Below are 21,481 nucleotides of genomic sequence, written 5' to 3' on the forward strand. Positions count from 1 at the left end.
TAATTTGTCCAGTACTTGCTGCACATGCGCCTTCCATATAGAGGTTGCAGCTACCTCTTTTCCCTTTTGATTTGTTTCAATCATCAATCTCCTCAATCAGCAGTTGAATTATCGGCCTAGGCGGCACGATAACAGTAGGCTTGAGGATTCTTTCCAACACCGAGCTTGGAGTTGGTGTTTGCATGTACAGTGGCTTTCTTTCTTGCTATTGCCACGAATTTTGATAGGCCCAAAATCCCCGTTGTAATATCTGGCCTCCACTGCACTTGCACTTGTTTGAAACGGATGTCCATCCGCTTCTACAACCTGCACATTGTCCCCTTTCCAAAATAACAATAGTTGGTGCATTGAGGATAGGATGCACTGGTTTGCATGGATCCAATCTCTGCCCAACAACGCTTGGAAGTTGGCGGAAGAGTTTACCACAAAAAATGCACATAAAGAAGACATGCTCCCTACAGTAACATCAGCCGGGAGTACTCCAATTGTCTTGGGGGTTTCCCCGGTAAACGTGGCAACAGAAACCTCAGTAGGGATCAAATCTTCTTCAGTTTTGCCCAGATTTCTTAACATCCTTACTGGAAGAACATTCACAACTGAGCCATTGTTAATCAAGACCCTAGACACTGGCTTCTCATTCACGTGGGCTTTGATGTACAACGGCCTTATGTGCTTGGTCATGGCCGGTGTAGGTTTCTTAAGTATCACTTGTTTAGGCTTATTTGGGTGGTCTTCCTTTATAAACACTCTTGAACTCCCTTCAGGGATTTTATTTGCATGCTCTTTCTTTTGCACTGATTCCTTGGGCATCAACTCCCCATCCTCTTCTTCCATCATTTTAAATCTCTCGGCTAGTATCACCACTCCTGTGGCACAATCCACAGTGATGTGAAACTCTCCCACGCAAAAATTGATTGTTTTTCCTCTTTGATCATCCTCCTCACTTAACAAATCATCATCATCGTCTACGAACTTATCCTCAGTAGCCGATCTTCCAAACTTGGACTTACTCCCCACCTGATCTTTGATTACTGGACTGTCAATTGTGGGTTCCATTCTCAATTTAGCTTACTCTTCTCTCCTTGCAATAGCTCTTTCTCTCTACAGCCGTCTCTTCTGAGTCCTAGTCAGTGGCCTAGGGAACTTTTTGTGTTGGGCCACTCCCCAGGACTCACTGAACTCCCCTCTAGCTGGAAGGACGTATCTGGGATTTGCTCCCCTGCTCTCAATCATTTTTCCTTTTGAGATTTCATATGCACGCCGCTCTCTACCTTGATCAGCTGATACTTTCCTTATTTCCACCCTTCGTGACTCAACTTCATATGTATTTCTCATGTCCGAGTACCTTTGGTGCTGATCATGAGATGATTCCCCTCTGAACTTTTGATTCTCACGCACTGATCTTTCAAGAAAATGTTGGTTCATCGGCCTAGAGGCCACGGTTTCGCCAACATTCCTAGTTAAACCCTGCTGAAATGTTCTTAGTCGGTCGGTATTATACCTTCCAGTAACTTCATACAGTTGACCCTTTGGGATCCAGCATTTCTTGATTATTCGCTCTTTCACTGCAAAGGATCGGCTTCTTTTCTCATTGAGGAGATCCCTCAAATCTGTCACATTCACATTGACCAAAGCTACTGGGGGAAAAGGATCATCATCCACCACCATAGACTCCTGTTTGTTAGGAAACTTCACGACTCCCTTGTTAATCCTGTCCTGCAAAATGTTCTTGAACGCCCAACAAGATTTAGTAGCATGATTGTAGGAGTTGTGATACTTACAATACTCTCGTCCTTTCAGCTCTTCTGTGGGTGGAATCCTGTGATCAGGTGGAAAGGTGATGAATTTTTCTTTTACCAAGAAATCGAAAACTTCCTCGGTCTTTGACACATCAAATGTATATTGTATGTCTTTGGAGAGTTGGGAGCTGTTCTTTTTTTCAAGTTCTGCTGGCTTCTTTTTTAGTAGGGGAACTGTGCAAGAACCAGCTGATCGAATTTCTGCCAATGCCACATCTTCCACCTCCTGATAATAAGACCCCATAGCAGTTTTCTTCTTGTATGACTCTTCCCGCAATAGTTCTTCGTATTCAGCAACTTTGGCAGCAAGTTCAAAGAAATCCCTGAACTCCATATCTTGGAACTTCTTCCTTAATTCAAAATCCAGCCCCTTTTGTGCCATCTTCACATCTCGGTCTCCGGTAGGAACACTTTGCACATATTCTTCATCTTTTTGAACATGTTGATAAAAGACTCTACAGATTCTCCTTTCTTTTGGGTGACTCTGGATAAATCGTCAATACACACTTCTGGCTCTGTTCTATAGAATTGAATGTGAAATTGTCTTTACATCTCTTTCCAATTCATCACTGAATTTCTGGGGAGTGAGGCATACCAAGCAAATGCAGTCCTAGTGAGGGAATTTGGGAATAGCCGTAACTTTAGATTGTTGAAGTTCTTCAAGTTGGCTAATTCGCCGCAATGGATGGTGAATCTGGCTATATATTCCATGCTTGATTGGCCGTCCTCCCCACAGAAAAGGCTGAAATCATGAACTCTATAACCCCTTGGATATGGGTTATTCAAGTCTATGTAATCTGGATAGGGTTTGTGGAATTCTGGGCAGCCTATCTGCCTCAAGGCCGGCCCATATAGCTCTTGAACAGCCTCTCTCACCATTTCTGGATCAACCACGTGAATGTTTCGAGCTGGGAGTGAGTAATGGTAGTGATTTGCCCCCCGAGCTTGAAACCCTGCATTTAAACCAATATTACCTCCTGGGAAGTCCCCATCCACTCCTTGATAATCCATGTGCGATATGTCATCATAAGCTCCTGGTTGGTATAGAGGATTTGTCACGCTGTACACTTGAGTAACTAGTTGTTTCGAGCTCCCCACTCCATGAGCACGTGGATATGGCTGGGATCTTTCTCCTAAGGTTTCTTCTCTCTTGTGAGATGGTGTATACCTTCTTTCTGGATGATTTGGGAGAGTAAACTCTGGGCGGCGGGGATCACCGGCCCTTGAGTTTCCTACTCCCTGATCAGATTCATGAACTTGGTTGCTTCCCTGATCAGCCTCTTTGACAGTGGTATTTTTCTCTCCTCGAAGAGACTGACTCGGTTTACACAAAATGGTCTTCAAACAGTCAGCCATTGCCTTAGACAAGGCCAGTGAGATCTCCTCAATTTTTATAGCAATCAATTCTTCTATCACCCTGTTCGAGACTTGATCGTACGTAGTAGGAATCTGCAGATCTACTTCTTCAGCATGTGGTTCAACAGTATGTTGCTCTGGCTGTGGAACCTGAGTTCTCTCTTGATTAGCCAGAGACTCCCCGCTCTCCTGACTGACGTTTTCTTTTCTTCTTGGCGGCATAGTGCGGTCCCACCGGGCGTGCCAAAAATATGTTTGCACAATATTGATATTTGCAAGCGTGTCAGGTGCGAAGTTGCACCAACTTGTGTGAAAATGATAAAATCTAACTTCTAAATATTCAAGCGACGTGAACTCTAAATTTGACCGTCGGTTCTAATCTCCTAAAACAAATATAAAGCCAAAACGAAGAAAACTATTGGAAATTGATGGAAATAAACCCCTAGTATGATTTTGAATTTACAAAACTGTAGGAATTCATCAAAGACATGAAAAATATAATAAATTGTTGCTGAAGTCTAAAACGAGAAGATCTAGAATGCTAGAACAATTAATTAATGCTAGAACAATTACTGGAAAGCTTGAAAACTAATGCTTGATTATTGAATTTTTAGCAGAGAGTATTTTGCAAGTTTTTGCTGAGTTGAGTTGTGTCTAGAGAGTTGTCTGCCGATGTCTTTTTCTTCCCAGCGCATATACGGTTCTTCTCCACTTCCCCGTGAACCCATGATCTTTCCCACGACTTTATCACGATCTGTTCCATCATCAGCGCTTTGTGGTTGGTTGGTCTTGATAGAAATTAGGCCGTTCATTTGACGGGCCCATAATTTAATTGGGCTTGTAATTAAATTGGGCTTCCATAATTAATTATTTTTAGCCCAAACAATATAAATAGCTTTTTATAACATAAAAATATGAGTGATCCATTGTCCATCCAAGAATTTAGAGCATGAGGTGAGCCCGGAGTTTCCATAGGACGATATCTATATCCGTGATACAGATTGACCCGATCCATATGAGTTTTTCATAAATTGAAAATTCTCAAGTTTGAAACCTATCGTACGTTACATTCATGTCAAATAAATGTTACCGCCATTTTTTTTTCATTGTGTAACAGTTCAAGTTTACATATATGTATGTATAATTTTCAAGGAAAATTGGTAAAAATTCATTAATTAATTAATAGTTCAATGTGTACATGAAGAACAAGGGACCGGAATCCAAGTACAACCGGGGCGGACGAACACACAGTTAATTGGCCCTCAACTCTTTTAGGCTGGGCCCAATTTATAAACAGCCACGTCACTTCTGCTGTCATATTCTTCAGCTTCCACCGTCGAACGTTGTTCATTTGTTGTTGACTTCCGAAGGTTGCTGGCCAGGAAAGTAAAAGCTGCCTAGATTTTAGATACCAAGAGTACGAAGACTTCTTTATTTAAGTGCCTTTTTTCCAATTTCCTTCACCATTCAGTGTCATGGAGAAGATTGAGCATGAGATAATACCCAGGGACGGACCTGATAGGTCCGTCCTAGGCTGTAGCCCATCCCAATTTTTTTCACAAGGGGTTATAGATATTCGAATCAATTCTATTTTTTTCTGTAAATATATATAGAGATTTAAGCACAGTCTAATTTTTTTTAAAAGATATCAGAGTGCAAATAACTCATAAATTTTAATATCTAGGATATCTATTTAACTTTCACAGTGAATAAATATAAATTTTCGATATTTCAAAGGAGGTTTGGTGCAAATAACTCGTAAAAGTGATAAATTTATTTTATCAATTCTTTTATTTAATAAAATTCAATTTCGAAAGTACATTTAAAATATATTAAAAATAGTTTTAAAATGCAGATTTTGAATCTAAGTGAAACTTATCTTATATTACACAGGTTATATTTTAATTTAAATAATATATAAATTTTGAAAAATGATATTGATTAAACTTCTTTTTTAAAAATTAACTCTCCTGTTTCGAATACGCCAAGAACAATAATTTTTTTAAAAAAAAAAATATCAAGGTTATTTTGTTAATTATTTTTATATTAATATCTCATATTATAATAAGTTAATTTATATATATGCTTTAAGGATCCGTACATGATAATACCATTAATGACCTGAAGATGCACGTAGCTGAATTGGGTGAAGGCCCTTCAGTTCTTTTCGTGCACGGTTTCCCCGAGTTATGGTACTCATGGCGCCACCAAATGCTGTACATGGCTGCGCGCGGCTTCCGCACGGTGGCGCCGGGCATGAGGGGTTACGGGGATACCACCGGGGCACCCCTTGATGACCCTTCCAAGTTTACCATCCCCCATCTTGTGGGTGACTTGGTTTCGCTTCTTGAGGCTATTGCTCCAAATGAAGGAGACGTGTTTGTTGTTGGGCATGACTGGGTGCTTACATTGCTTGGCATTTGTGTTTGTACCGGCCCGACAGGGTCAAAGCTTTGGTGAACATGAGCGTTGCTTATATTCCTAGGGGTCCTCGGATGAATTTGATGGAGTTGTTTCGTATGATGGGTGATGACCATTATATCATAAGATTTCAGGTATCATCTTCACATCAAATTTGTTTGTTCAACTTTAGATATCATCTGTGAATCGGCTAAATTTAACAATATTTCAAGAAGCCGGGGATATAGAAGCTGAGTTTGCTAGTGTTGGGGTTAAAGAAGTTGTCAAGTATGAAGTATATCCTTTCATACCGCAATCCAGGTCCATTGCGTTTTCCGAAAGATAAAATATTATACTACAATACTAAAAGAGCACCCTGGTTATCAGAAGACGAGTTACTCTAATACGTTAGCAAATTCGAGCAGACTGGATTCACTGGTGGAGTGAATTACTACCGCGCTATTGGCATGTACGTGTGTCTTCACCCTATCCCAATACCCCCGATCTTGTGCCATGAACTTATTTGTATGTATGGATGTAAGACTTTTGGGCATTGTCTAGCGCACTAATATATCTTGCTTGGTACTGAAAATTGCAGAAATTGGAAACTGAATGCCCCATGGACAGGGGCTCGAGTACATGTCCCGGCAAAGTTCATTGTAGGGGAATTAGACTTGGCCTATCATATGCCGGGGACCAAAGATCATATACATGGAGGTGGGTTCAAGAGCGACGTGCCGTTGTTGCAGGAAACTGTGGTGATTGAAGGTGCTGCTCACTTTGTGAATCAAGAAAGGCCAGATGAGATCAATGAACACATTTACACTTTTCTTAAGCAGTTCTAAACATGATAGTATATGCTATATATTTGTGTAAGCCTTTATTATAATAATATAATCATTTGTAACTTTGACTTGGTGAAATAAAGTAGGAGTTTTTCATCGAAGTGTTGAGTTCATGAAATCACCCCACTACATTTTTGTTTCAAACTTCACATCTTTCACTGGTCTGGCTGCACATGAGAATAGATCCCCGTTTGCAGTAAGTCGTTAACATGATATGATTTGATAATCAAGCCGGATTGTCGAATTTTGTGTGAGCGATTTGATTAAGAAATTGTGCTTTATGACCCTCTTACCAATGAGAAATTGTTAGTTGTGAAATAATAATAAAAATAAAAAATATCGTGCTTTATGAATTTTTTATTAAATAATAAATTGTTCGCGAACCGGCTCAATTGGTATATGTCAAATGAATAATGTTAATTATACAATAAATATATCGTACAACGATATTTACAACAATTATATTACAAGATTTTGCTATTCTATCATGAGATTTTTTTTATTGAATTTATAATTAGATTTTGATAAATTTAATTTTTGTATTGAATTTTTGTTGTCGCAAGAATTGTTATACAAATTTAGCTGCAAATCTAGCATCACTCATGTCAAATTAGGGCCAATTTTTGTAATGAAATCTAACTAATATTTGACCCCTTCTAACTTATATTTTGATTTTATAATACATTTAATATATAAATATTTTGGTTAAACATTTTATTAATGCATAGTTTCTAAAGTTTTCATTATGTATTTTCGAACAATATTCAGTTAAATGGTAATTTAACTGCTCAGCCTTCGCCGCCTCTAACACGAAAAAGGTTCCTCATTTTTCCAAGAAGATATATTTTTTCCCATCCTATCCAATTGTTACGTGTTAATGTAGTATTTCTTCTGCAGATGTGATGTGATCTTTTGATGAAATTTGAAAAGCCCGTGTGTAGAATGATGTAAAATGAGTTTGTTTTATCTCGTGATGGGAAGTGGTGTTGCTTAAATTTAGCTTGGAACGTGTGTGGCTGTAATAATATTTTGAACGTTGAAAAATGAAACTTCAGAAGCTAGTGGTATGAGCTTCCCTTTTTCTTGAGAGGGGAAGAATAATTTAGTGCTTTGTTTTTTGTGTTTAGGTTTTGCATTTTTTCATACTATGGCTGACAAGCTTGTTTGATGCCTAATATTAACATACAATGATCAATGAGCCACTACCTTTTGCAGTTGATTTCCACTAGAGGAAATGAGCAGTTGTGACCTTTCTATGATGCTTTTATGTGAAATGAACTCTTATGACTTAAATGTTATATTTTTATAAATCTCGCGGCATAGATTTTCATGTTCTGGTTTAACACTTGGACTTTCAAATAGATCTTTTAGTGCTGGATTCTGACCACGGGTACATTGATCATGTTCTTTTGGCTCCTACATGCTAAGATTGTTGCACTTGAACTGCAGGGTTGGTTGTTTACTGGAGCTACTATAGGCTTGCTGATAGGTGGATTTGCATATGCGAGTACTGTGGATGAAGCAACTTTCTGGTTTCATGATTGAATTCTGTGGAAGATGCATGTTTTCAATATAGTTTCTGGCATTTGCAAAATGAATTAATGATTTAAATGTTTCCAACCCCCTAGCTGTTCAATTCTCGTATGCCACAATTTGGATGATAAGGCTGACTTAGATTATCCTTATTCTGTTTTATGTGAGGCTAACTTAATGAGTCCTTCAAGTTTATGTTGACTAACACCACCAGATAATGAAATCCAGAAATAAGTAGTAACATACGCCGCTGAGAATTCGGTCCATCAATGTCCCATTTAAGATCATTTTTGTAGGAGCCTAGCGGATAAAGGAAATTATTGTTAACATGTAAATATTTTTTCAGAGGAAAACTTGGTCCCTGCAAGGAAAATGATCATCCGGGAAAATGATACCTGCTGCCATTATGTTCCGTGGAAAACTTAGACTAAGCTGTTTTTTTTTTGGTTTTGTGCTCTAAAGTCGTGACATATAAGCGAATGGCATTTCTGCTTCTCTTCCAAACTTTATCTATCCACCTTCTGAAATCTGAACCACGCATAACTTGTTTACTTTATAATTAAATGACAAAGGCTTTAAATGAGTTCTTATCTGCATCGGCGAACTGATGCAATCTATTCAACTGTTTACTAACAGGTCTAAGCCTCTAAGGACAGGCCACCTGATGCCGACATCCTAGATTATTGTTGAATTTGTTTCATCATCTTATTTCAAGGTAGCTAACAAATTTTTTTGAGGATCTGGGGATATCTTCGAGTTGGAGTGATGTGCCCCAAAATATTCCCTGCATATTATTGTCACGGAAATACAGTTTAATACCAAGATTGAGAACCATGAACAAAGAACAACTTTAGAAAAAGCCTATCGGGTAGAAACTGCCAGGCCCCAAAACATCACTTGAAGGGATACCAAAGGCCTTGCCTCTGCCCTTCTGCTACTTGATTGGTAAATGGCAGGGCAGATCTTTTGTTGTATATGTGATTAAACAGATGAACAATGGTTTTTCATGTGGTCGAAGATTCTGATTGTGGCCCAGAAATTTCTAGGGCTTTTTACATGTGTCTAAACATAATTCTTGTACTCATATTATGAGCTTTGCATCAAACTTGAGATTGTATATATGCAGTCTTTCCCTATTTGTCATGGAAACAGGTAATTCAGCTCATAAATTTAATATTTGTGGCTTGAATTTAGATATCCAAACTTTATTTAATGCACGCTTTTAGCTTGAATATAGATTTACTTTACACAATAGTTTAGGATTATGCATCAGGTTAATTTTCATGCTCTGATCTTATTTACGCTCATTCTCACCCTACTCTTAGTTTTGAAGTAAAACAGCTTTCATGGTATGTTTCAAAGTTCAAATATATTTTACCAGGTTCAGGGGTTTCGTGACGAAATGCAATGGGGTGAGGAAGGGCCACCCCCATTGCTTGTAAAAATTGATCCAGATTTGTCAAAACAAGATCTTGAAGATATTGCACGGTTTTGGACGTGTCATGTTTCCAGGCGATTTAATATAGAGTTATGGGCTCTAAATATATGCCCTCTGTGTATGTAGGTTGCTCTTGCTCTTCGAGTAGATGGAATGGTATGTTTCTCTCGCTATGAATTATAATATATTTTGCCAATTTTTGGCAATAATTAGTATTATCTGCATCAAAATGATATATCTATAACAATTAAAGTTTGAATTGTCATCCCTTAAATTTCCATCTATCCAAAATTGAGAATCGAGGCACACTTTTTTTCTTGCAGTTATTTAATTTGTATTTTAGCTAATGATTTGGATGATATCAACAATAGCCGACTAAACTAAATTCCGATTTTCCACCTATTTTTGTAGCAAGATTGTGAGGCGCCAGAATTTGTGACCATTTTGTTTATTTGATACTTGCAGAGCATATCAAACACCACCATTAAAAGACCCAAGACTATAAGCAACAATCCTGTTCCTGAGGAAACTGGTGGGTTGAGTGGGAAGCCGCTTTTTGATTTTTCTTCCAATATGCTCAAAGAAATGTATATTCTTACAAAGGTAATCAGTATTTGCAAACCTGACAGCAAAATTCTTCAGTTATTATTTCCTGGTCAATGAAAACTTTCTTGCTGCTGAATCTGTTATCATTTTTCCCTTTACCCAAGCTCCATCTTCTCTAGTCATTTTCTTGTGCATATATTTAGCATAAGATGCTTATTTAGACACTTGTGCAGCACTTTTAATCAATACTGCATTTAGGGAAAGATTCCTTTGATTGGCTGTGGAGGCATTTGCAAGTAAGATCAGTTTTTAAAAATGATTTGTGATCCTAAATGGTGTCTTGTTTTATCATATAACTTACACCAAGAAACTTCTTAGTGGTGAGGATGCATACAAGAAAATAAGAGCTGGAGCCACTCTTGTTCAGCTGTATACTGCATTTGCCTACCGAGGGCATGCCCTTATACCTAAAATCAAGGTATTTACTTTATAAAGTTGCGCTTCGAATCTGAGATAATACTGATCGAAAACTGATATAGGAAAAGTATCAGTATGAAAGTTAAATCATGGCCATTGAACATCCCTTTTCTGCTTTATAGGCTGACTTAGCTCAATGTTTAGAAAGAGATGGCTTCAAGTCTATCTATGAAGCAGTTGGAGCAGACTACAGATAGCCTCGACACTCTTCTGTCCATTTTACCACACTGCACATACCGATTCGGGTGTTCGCCGTTTTGCTCCAAAGATTTTGCTAATTAGTGTACTAGTGCATACCGTTCATTTATCACACAATTCCTGTATTTTTGTCCAATTTTGGCTTGAGAGACAATTGTTTAATGTGTAACAAGTCTCAAAAGTACATCATCTCGGGATAACATTGGTTGTTTATAAATTTTCAGCTTGAAAGAATCTTGGAAACTATGTTGTCTTCAAGAACTACCCCATCTTTTAGACAGATTCCGTATAATCACATGGGATCTTTCATCGTGCAAACACTAGTGTGTTGCTGGGCCTTATGTTTTGAAATGGGCTCTTGTGTTATTTCCTTAAATTGAAATTGGCGGATTTTGCATCAAAACACTCAAAATGCAAATAACAAACATGGAACTCGTTTTTCTATTTATTTTACTAGACGACAACTAGAATACCAAATTCTTTTATCGAAAAGAAAAGTGTCATTACTACGATGAACATTTCAAGCTTTCAGACACAGATTATTTAGATTTTGGCGAAGTAAAGAGAACTTCGTGAAATTGGGATTTGATAAATTTATTACTTTTAAGATTCATATATGAGGAGACCACAAGTAATTTTGTTAGTTCCACCTCTGAGCTTTGGTCATTTCACAAGAATTGAATCATTAAAGCAAGGAAAATGTGGTCCAAACACTTAATTAATATCAAGAATTATTTAAGCCACATGGTTGATGAAATTTGATCGATACCCATTCATGGAGTTGATTGGTAACCAACTCACATGATTATGACTTGACTTCCCACCTTATAAATTATGTATGCGAATGTTCCTCAATATATCATACAAATTCCATATTTCATTACATATATATATATATGTGTGTGTGTGTGTGTGTGTGTGTGTGTGTGTGTGTGTGTGTGTGTGTGTGTGTGTGTGTATATTCTGAAAGATTCCACATAGCTCATCTTTTCAATATTTGACGAATCCTACTCGTACCTTTTTAAATAGTTAGATATACTAAGCTCAACTCTGAAACAAAGTAGAAAACCTAATGTTTCCACTTAAAAATCAACTCATGAACTGAAAATAGACTGTTATCTAATACCTTGTCACCAGGGTTATTTTTCAAGTTAAGGGGTACTGGGGAGATGGTGAAAATTAGGATAATGTCATATCACTATGCAAATCCATGTTACTTCAAAAGCCCCATTACCACACGCATTACAAATTCCCATTATCCTATCTTTAGGCAGAGTCCTCTATCAATTACTTTGCCAACATGTTCATCTCTATTTAGCAAGTTCCTTTCATTTTCCATGATCCATCAATGGTGTGTAATTAATTACATGGCTGCATCATCAGCACATGGAAACTCCATCTTTATATCACATGGAATGCCAACTTTGGAACGCAACCTTTTTATTCAACCCCATTGTGACAATGATTCTTCTACATCATACTAAATGGGAAATTATACATGAATTGAAAAGAATGAGAAGATTACAAATTTTACCTGAGCAATGAGTTGGTAATTCAACTTGGCTCGAGCTCAGGTCATTTAGCTACAACACAAGATGAGAGTTGACAAAAGTCAGATGAGACATTAATGGGTTGAAATAAACAATTAAAGGTAAGAATTCACATTTATACTGTTAAGTTTCTTAGATATATGGTCCAAAGGGGTGATTTTGCCATAGAGTATTCATGCGACATTTTCCACCATCTTCAACATGTACCGCAAACAGACGAACATTCATTTAGGATACGTAAAAATAAGGGAATATATTTTAAAAATAAAACTAAACAATGGACAATTCTTGATTATTTTTTTGTTTTGACTTCATGAATTTGCCTCCAACGTGGAGATTTTTTTATTGCTCCTTTGGTTGACATATCATGAGAGGGGACCAAATAATGTGGATAATCTTGCAATAGGATATTGCACCCCACTAAACAATTTTCTCATGCTATAGCTAGAAGCTAAAATAAGATACATGGTTTAGGGTTAATGAGAGAATTCTTGACTATCCAGCACGATGACACCAGTGTATATATCTTGTAGGCAATTTTGACACCTCAAGACCCTACAAAGAAAGAGTATTATTATGTTAAGATCCTCAATGTGTCTTTATAGCATTTCTTTTGTACTGTTACTGTATTTGTCGCTTTGTATGATATTCAAAGTGAACAAATTACTTTGCTTATCGACATACAACATTGAGCGGCGTGAAAATGGGGAAAAGAAACCAATAGAAAAGACCTACAACTTTGCAAAATTTGTGGTTAAAATGCTTAAAGTCAAGTAAAAAAAACGATGGATCCAAAAACTCATGTTAAAGATTATTTGAAGGAGATATAGTGATCCAATACATATAACCAAAAGGATTATTGACAAAGAGGGAATGTAAATAATAAGTAATTAAAAAGATGAGTATACCTACCGATTTGGAGCTTCTCAATTAACTGATGCTAAAGCTTATTGCACTTACGTCATGCGGAAAGTATGAACCTTGTCAGTTGTTTTGACGCTTCATGCATTATTGTATGAGACTTTGGGACCAAAACAACCATTTCAACATCTGTAAGGAAGATATGACCAGTTTTGACGTTTCATGCATTTTTGTATGAGACTTTGGGACCAAAACAACCATTTCAACATCTGTAAGGAAGATATGACTGTAAAGAATAGTACTACTTTTTTCTTTACCTACCGTACCAAACCTATGGGGTTCAAATAGGATTTCCGTCGGAAGGTATAATATCCCATCATTTGAGAGAGGAGAAGAAAGTTAATGCTTCAAACGTAATTTGTCCACGAGATTATGAAAAGTGAGGATTGTTATTGAGCAGACAAATAGGTTGATTTAATTTGGTGCAACAAATATGCACATGCATGGTTTCATATGACTGTGACAACATTATTTCACCCAAAGAAAGCGCGGCGATTTCTAATCAACAAATGACACATACAACGGAGTGAGCACATGTTCTATTATTTTACCTATCGACTGCCGGGGTGAGGTTGGATGGTGATATGCAAACCAAGATACCAATTCATGGTACTATGATTGCCATATAGGAATATGAATCAAACTAATTCTGCAAAAGCCAGAAGGGCAGAATGGTTGAAATTCTTATACTGCAGGCAATATGAAAAATAACCAACGCAAGTGGAAAATATGCATGGCATGAAACACATGCAAACAAGGAGTGTGCGAGTGTGTGTGTGTGTGTGTGTGTGAGAGTGAGAGAGAGAGAGAGAGAGAGAGAGAGTGTGTGTGTGTGTGATTGTATTTGGCATCAGCAAAAAGGCATTAAATTTTATGCAGAAGAAACATTTCCTGTAAAAAATATTCTGGACCTGGAATGGGATACTATTAATTGATCAGAGGTCTTCCACAGGATATTATGGTAAACCAAGACGTTGCGCAAGTAGAAAATGAATGGTATTTGCATAGTCTTAAACATTAACTAGAATGTGACATGGACCTAAACCAAGCCCTTGTACTACTATATATAGATTTTTCCCATCATTGATTAACTTTACAGCAGTACCATTAAAGGCAACCTATAAAATTTGTAAGCATTACAGGAAATGAAGAAAGAGCTAAAAATTTCTTTAAAATATCAAGATAAGTAATGAATACGGGCTCTGGAAATTTGTCCACTCGAGGACAAGGGCATCAACTCACTCCAACATATAACCAATTAAACATAAAGATGAGTGAAATCATCCATTTGATTTTGAGCTGGTACCTTTAATATGCCATTGAAAATATCAAGAAATATCCAAGTGCATAAAAACTTTTCATGTGGAGGATTATGGATTAGGTAATATTATATTTCCGCATGATTCTCCAAGTGGATGAAGCAGATATGTTCTCATATATTTGGCAAAAAGACAAACTAAATTGTGAAGCAGTCTTTAATCATAAGAGATTAAAGCACAAGCTATAACTCTAGTTCTAACCTTTCAATTAAACACTCTCAACACAGATAAAAGAAAAGAGGAAGATGAAAAATCCACCACCTGCACCACCTATAAAGCTCCCTCTTATCTTTACAGAAGCCATGTCCCTTTTTCTTTCTTGCTTTCTTTCTCTGGCGTTTGGCGTTGATAATGTTAACGTGCAGAAAGAGATGATTAACATCAAATCCTTCCCACCACGTAAAACATAGGCAAGTACGAAACAATAAAAAGGAGGAAGATGGCTGCAGCACAGACCCAAAAAAATCCGATAATGATAGAGGTACAAACAACAAAATCATTAGTAATCATAGAGAATAAGCTAAGCATTGTCTAATTTTACTCTTGACATATCTGATTTTCGCTCCCAAATATTTCCAGGTAATAGAGGAATTGAAGATTATAACAGACATCAGTTTTCCGATATTGGCTGTGGGCATTTTGATTTACCTAAAAAACATGATTTCAGTGGCATGCATGGGAAGGCTAGGGAGCCTGGAGCTAGCAGGAGGTGCATTAGCCATTGGTTTCACTAACATTACAGGTTACTCTGTGCTTTCTGGCCTTGCCATGGGGATGGAGCCACTTTGTAGCCAAGCTTTTGGATCCAAAAACTTAGCCATGGTTTCTATAACACTACAAAGAACAATAATTTTGTTACTTTTTGCATCCATTCCAATTGGAATGTTATGGATGAAATTTGAGCCTCTCTTGCTATGGCTCCATCAAGAACCAGGAGCAGTACATATTGCAAGCCTGTATTGCCGATTGGCAGTCCCAGATCTCATTGCCAACAGCCTACTTCATCCCTTACGTATCTACTTACGCAGCAAAGGAACAACATGGCCACTGTTCTATTGCACCTTTCTGGCGACAATTCTACATTTTCCCATCACCATTTTCTTAACTTTCAATCACCGTTTCGGCATCAAGGGAATAGCAATTGCCACATCTATTGCAAACTTTAACACCTTGTTTTTCCTTTTAGTTTACATGCACCTCTTTCACGAAGAAATGAAGCCTTTATCTAAAGACAAGGCACCACCTTTAAAACAACTTAGTTTGACAAGTTCACCATGGAAGGAATGGGCTCTACTACTTAGAATGGCAATCTCCAGTTGCCTGGGTATTTGCTTAGAATGGTGGTGGTATGAGTTAATGACACTTCTAGCCGGTTACCTCCATAAATCTCATGTTGCTCTTGCGACATCTGCTATAGTAATACAAACCACGTCTCTTATGTACACATTGCCTTCAGCACTTAGTGCATCAATTTCAACCAGAGCAGGAAACGAGCTTGGAGCAGGTAGGCCACATAAGGCACGCTTGGCAACACTAGTAGTCATAGCATTGTCCTTTTTCACATCGACATTTGGCTTTCTGTTGACTACCTTAGGGAGAGGAGTATGGAGTAGGGTCTTTACCGATGATGATGACATTCTTAAGCTTACCATGGCTGTTCTACCCATTATCGGACTTTGTGAGCTAGCCAATTGTCCACAAACCACATGTTGTGGAGTCCTCCGAGGAACTGCTAGGCCAAGTATAGGTGCAGGCATAAATTTTTGCTCATTCTACTTGATAGGAACGCCTGTTGCAATAGCTTTGGCCTTTGCCTGGGAAATGGGATTTTCGGGTCTTTGTTATGGGCTTTTAGCGGCTCAGCTGGCATGTGTATCATCTATTTTAACAGTTGTTTGTAGAACAGACTGGGAGTACGAATCCTTGAGGGCAAAAGACTTGGTTGGCAAAGACGACGAAAATTTATATGCAGATTTAATAGGGAAATATGATGAAGGAAGAATAAGCTTATGAAGAAGGATGGATGGTAATTGTATTTTATTAGCGCAGAAGAAGAGTATTTCGGCCACAAGCTTATAGCGAGGTTATTATTAATCATTGTCCCTTCAATTTTTAAATTTAAATGGCCAAGACACTCATCATGCAACTCACAGTAGTTTAATATATGTTTTTATAAGGAAGAGAAATGATGCCACATCACAAAGTGTACTAGTATGGAGCAACATTATCTTTTGATTGATTGTAAAGCGAAAGCTACTTGAGATTGTAAATTTTGCAACTCTCTCTCCCCTCCCCAACCCTCTCTCCCTCTCTCCTTAATAAATGTGCCAATAATTGTAAATACTTGACAGAAAAAAATGCTACAAGATCCTTCTCTACACTTATTTCAAGTGTCAAAAAAATATTTATACAGTAAGTAGTCGTTACTCACAAGCCAATTTACATTATGCTGACATGCCCACAACAGAGGACTGCACTATTTTCACCTAATGAACACTCAATGAGTCATATTTCTGCCAATCAAATGGCAATACAAATGAATTATGAAAGAACAACATGACTCATGATGGATAGGGTTAACTGCTATGCACAAAGAAAATGTTTAAGAGGCATTAAAATTACCTCTTGGCTATTAAGCTCACCAGAGATAACCTCGTCACAATTTTCATTCGGTCCAAGTTAGGAGTCAGAAAACCCCCATCAGTTTTCCATCTGATCAAATCTCAAAGTACTAAAAGCATGGTTCTTTGAGGACCCATTCCCTCCACTTGGAATCTGCAGATATACCGTGTAGTTCAAAATCAAATACTGGAGACAATAGTTATAACCCAGGGATGCTAGTACTTCAGAAATTAAGAATCCATAAAGATAGGACAGAAATGAGGACCTAAACCACTCCTCTCCTCCCATTGTCCAAACGTTAGAGTCTTGCATCTCAATTTTCAACATCTTACACCCATTTTGCTTCAGATAGATTCCAATCATACTAACAACACATAGCACCGCCACGCTTCAGAAGTTACAATAATAACAACAATAGACAAAAATGCCAAAAAAAGAATCTCCACTAATTAACCAGCCCAAATACATTGCATTAGCTGGCAATAAACTCCACTCTGCATGAAACCCTTGAAAGACTTGAAAAATTATACTTCCCTCAATATTTTTCATCAAAATACCAACTATTCCAAAGATCCTTAACCATAACCTAACATAATTGTCAACAAATTTGCATCTATTAACTAAAACCCATCAAGTTTTCAGCAAATTACATTAAACTATAAGAACCAGTACCATGAAAATTCCTCTTACAAACAAACAGCTATCTCACTACAACTTTCAACTTGCTTTGTTCAAGAAAACACTCGATCAAAGAATTGCATTACTAAAAACCATTCATCAAATATATTAAAAAATTCGTTCAACAAGCGCTTAAGATAATCGAAGCTTAGCTCTCGAAACAAGACTGAAAGGAGATACCTTCACAAGAGAGAATCACCATAACCGAAGCAAGCAAAACATTCACAAGAAAGGAGATACCTTCACAACATACGGGTCATTTCTTCAATTTCGATTCGATTAATTAGATTTTCATTTTAGAATCGCGACCAAAAAAATTAAATGGATTTAATTCTGGCAAAATAACATAAAAATGAAAAAGGAATTAGCAAACTTATATCTATAATAGAATCGAAAACTTATATCTATAATATATTTTGACATATCTAATTTATAATTAAACAATCATAATATAAAATATACAAAAAAAAAAATTCAAATTAAAGCTTTTAAGACAAAATTAACTCAATAAAATTAATTAATCAAAACATTCTTTTTGAATTCTTTCTCATCATCAAATATTATATGACATGCTGATATATTTTTCACAAAAATTCATGTGAAACATTCTCATTTGTCAATTTTATGACACGAATATCCAAGACATGATTCATGAAAAATATTATTCTTTATACTAAAAATATTACTTTTCACAAGTATAGATCTTGTTGACAGTCTCACAAAAACAAATCCATGAGATTGTCTCACAAAAGACGGAGCTGTGTTTTTTATGTTTAATCTTTGTCTACAACTAAACATAAAGATGAGATAAAATTTGTTAAATGATAAAGTTTGCTATAATATCATAACGATATACTTCCAACCCCGGGGACCTTGTCGTTCCTACTCTTATAAATAGTTTTTCTTTGTATATTAAATATTTTTTTTTACTTGTTTCTAATATTCGGTCTCTATCTATGATAATAATATCCTTACTACTGGTTGCTACAAATTTGTAGCTGTCTGATTTAATGCATGTAAAATATAGTTTCTAGAAACTCGGAAGACCGACCAATAACCCGAAACGGCTAATTGTTCGAGAGATGAAAGTGGTTTGGATTAAAAAAAAAACGTTCGCCTTGAATCGAGTCCCAGGCCCAATTTTCTTCTGGCCCATTAAATTTTGTGGACTTCAATTTTATACTTCAGTTATCTGCCTTACACATTGGAGCGAATCTCTCATTTTAGGCCTTCCCTATTCTACGTATTAGCTTATCAGATCCATGCTTTGGGAGAGATTACTGATATAAGATAATTATTGATCTTTTACGCTTGAACATCAATGAAATTTGGAACAGACTCAAGTTTGCCTGAGTTCAATTTCCAGGGAGTTGCACCAGAGGCGCGATGACCTTTCCAATGTGCATGCCAATTTTGTAACGCTTCGAACTTCTTATGATCATTTTATATTAAAACGTATCGAAAATAATGTTATGAATTAAGCATAAACTCGTTGCTAACTTCTTCTAGGTAAAAATTTGTGTGAGATGGTCTCACAAGTCGTATTTTGTGAGACATATCTTTTATTTGGGTCATCCATGAAAAAGTATTACTTTTTATGCTAAAAATATTACTTTTTATTGTGAATATATCATTAGGGTTGACCCGTCTCACAAATAAATATTCGTGATATCGTCTCATAAAATATATGATCTCTCTTCCAAACGTAGATGGACGTTTTAATGTTCGTACTTGAAGACTCGACCAGTCAACTCTTGCATGTACTTTCAACAGTGACTCGTTTTCACATTTATATATCAATTTTATTGCACCCATTTTGTAGATTGTAATTATTAAGTGCAATTTTATGGGGCAACGATCCATCTTCCATACTACTGCTGTAGCTGCACTAATGTGAAATTCAAAGGGTAGTTGGAAGATATTATCACTTTTAAATGAAGACAGTCAACTCTTTACTTGTAGTAAAATTGTATAGACATTTCTCCCAAACAAAAAAAACACAAAAATTTGTATAGACATGGACTAGCTATATTTTTAATGTTGCATCATGTAATACAAATTAAATCCTACTTTCTTTGTCATTCAAATAAAGTTTTCGCTTATTGATGTTAGATACTCGTTGATACAAATATATTTTTAACAGTTGTAATGAATCATTGAATAAGATGCGTTCGAATTAAAAGATTTAGATTTGAGACGAGGATTTGAAATGAGTTTTTCGAAATACACCTCAATGAGTCAAAAACTGACTATTTGATATTTGAAATTTATTGTCACTTTGATTGCTCAAACAAATCAATATATAATATATTTGTTATTGTAAGGTATGAGATATATTTTGTTTAACAGCAAACCGAGTTAGATCGTATGTGACCGTAAATTTGTGTTTTATCAGAATTAAGTGTTGTATGAAATGTTACAACATTTTAGACAACATGCAGCGGAATATATAACTTTGTAACACAAATTAACTTTAAGTAAATACGATGAAACAGAATAAATTTTGTACAAGTATAAATACTTGCGTGGTGCCTCAGGGACAATTAATCACTAGAAAACCAACGAGTTTACACAAAAACTATCACTAGTGATTTTAATCAAAAACAAATTTTCTCAACACGATGAGAAAATAAAATGCTTCCTAAAACAAAGAACCACATTAAAACAGTATATAAGGAAGCAAAACATGATGCCAAAACTGGAGCAACAAAAACAAATCGTCAACCAACTCCTTCACAGTTGTTGTCTGTAGATGTCTCCAACAATCACGGCAACACATGGATTCAACACTCTTCGATCACCAGCAACCTTGTAGATTATTTTCTCTAAAATTTATGGCGCACAAAGGTGCAATAGTATGTATGTGCTTCTGCATAAATCACCCCTCTTGCATGAGATGAATTCTCTAATTTATAGCCCTAGGGTTTATCAACAAGGAACCCTATACAATATGAAAAGTAAGAGTTTTATTAGAAACAAACTCTATTTAAACAAAGATTCTATATCACAAAAATATTAGTATAATTATCACATTAATTATCACATTATCTAGAAAGGAAAAATCATAATTAAATATTCAAATCATATCATCAAAGAAAAATTTATCTTAGGAAATAAATTTAATACGAAAATTATATTTTCCTTCAATCTTCCTCTTTTTGCCTTTCTGGACAAAATGAAATCAAACTCAATTTCTCAGTTAAACTCCAGTTAATTAACTCTCCCTTAATACGAGGATTTTTCTTCCCCTAAATAAAATCAAGTTAGAACGAGTGTTGTTAGTTGTGTTGGCAACACAGGGGACAACACCTGCAAAATATCATTAACAGTTCAGAACAAACAGAAACATATCAGGGAAGCAAAAGCTTTTATCAATCAAAACAGAGATGAACTAACATACTAACAGAGCACAACTATTAAAAGAGTAAAAGAGAGCAAGTAAACAGAGTTCAAAACATAAAGGCTATCAGATAAAAACTATCAATTCACAGTCCTTTCGTCAGCATCTTCACCATCCTTGGTGCTCGATGGTCCAGCAGCATCAGCCTCATCAGCTTGGTTTTGAGCTTCATCTCCTCCCCCTTTTTTGTCCAGAATGGACCGCTGCCTCCAAAGTCAGTCGATAGTCAGCAACTAAAGTCTGATAATAGACCAGATCAACTTTGGCCTGGATTATCTTGGTCAGAGCATGGTCTATATGGGCTTGGATGGCAGCAGTGGAAAGCATCACATATCTAGTGGGCATGTGAGTATCAGCAGTACCTTGGGGAATGTCAGAGACAGTAGATGCATCACGAGA

General features: G+C 36.5%; 2 protein-coding genes, 1 long non-coding RNA gene and 1 pseudogene across 10 annotated transcripts; 3 read left to right on the forward strand and 1 right to left on the reverse strand.

The window, feature by feature from the left end:
• The first annotated feature begins 5,271 nt into the window (after positions 1-5,271).
• Positions 5,272-6,503, forward strand: LOC142541663 (epoxide hydrolase 2-like; annotated as a pseudogene).
• A 320-nt stretch (positions 6,504-6,823) lies between these two features.
• LOC142543329 (dihydroorotate dehydrogenase (quinone), mitochondrial-like) lies at positions 6,824-10,970 on the forward strand. Its single transcript, XM_075650526.1, has 7 exons — positions 6,824-7,025; positions 7,401-9,421; positions 9,497-9,527; positions 9,837-9,974; positions 10,176-10,213; positions 10,296-10,395; positions 10,517-10,970. Exons 2-7 carry the CDS (start codon positions 9,285-9,287, stop codon positions 10,589-10,591), a joined length of 519 nt encoding a protein of 172 aa, XP_075506641.1. The 5' UTR covers positions 6,824-7,025; positions 7,401-9,284; the 3' UTR covers positions 10,592-10,970.
• A 792-nt stretch (positions 10,971-11,762) lies between these two features.
• Positions 11,763-18,050, reverse strand: LOC142543331 (uncharacterized). Of its 8 annotated transcripts, XR_012819729.1 has the most exons (5): positions 17,863-18,050; positions 17,005-17,157; positions 14,644-14,825; positions 13,615-13,712; positions 11,763-13,272 (listed from the first exon to the last, which is right to left on the reverse strand). It is a non-coding gene; the product is annotated as an uncharacterized LOC142543331 (long non-coding RNA). The 8 variants fall into 8 exon arrangements; XR_012819728.1 differs by having other exon boundaries at positions 11,763-13,192; positions 13,615-14,825; positions 17,863-18,048; XR_012819725.1 differs by having other exon boundaries at positions 13,615-14,825; positions 17,863-18,048.
• LOC142543330 (protein DETOXIFICATION 55-like) lies at positions 14,630-16,675 on the forward strand. Its single transcript, XM_075650527.1, has 2 exons — positions 14,630-14,863; positions 14,962-16,675. Exons 1-2 carry the CDS (start codon positions 14,822-14,824, stop codon positions 16,393-16,395), a joined length of 1,476 nt encoding a protein of 491 aa, XP_075506642.1. The 5' UTR covers positions 14,630-14,821; the 3' UTR covers positions 16,396-16,675.
• Positions 18,051-21,481: the final 3,431 nt, after the last annotated feature.

Source organism: Primulina tabacum, chromosome 4 (assembly GCF_025594145.1).
Source record: "Primulina tabacum isolate GXHZ01 chromosome 4, ASM2559414v2, whole genome shotgun sequence".
Classification (NCBI taxonomy): Eukaryota; Viridiplantae; Streptophyta; class Magnoliopsida; order Lamiales; family Gesneriaceae; genus Primulina; species Primulina tabacum.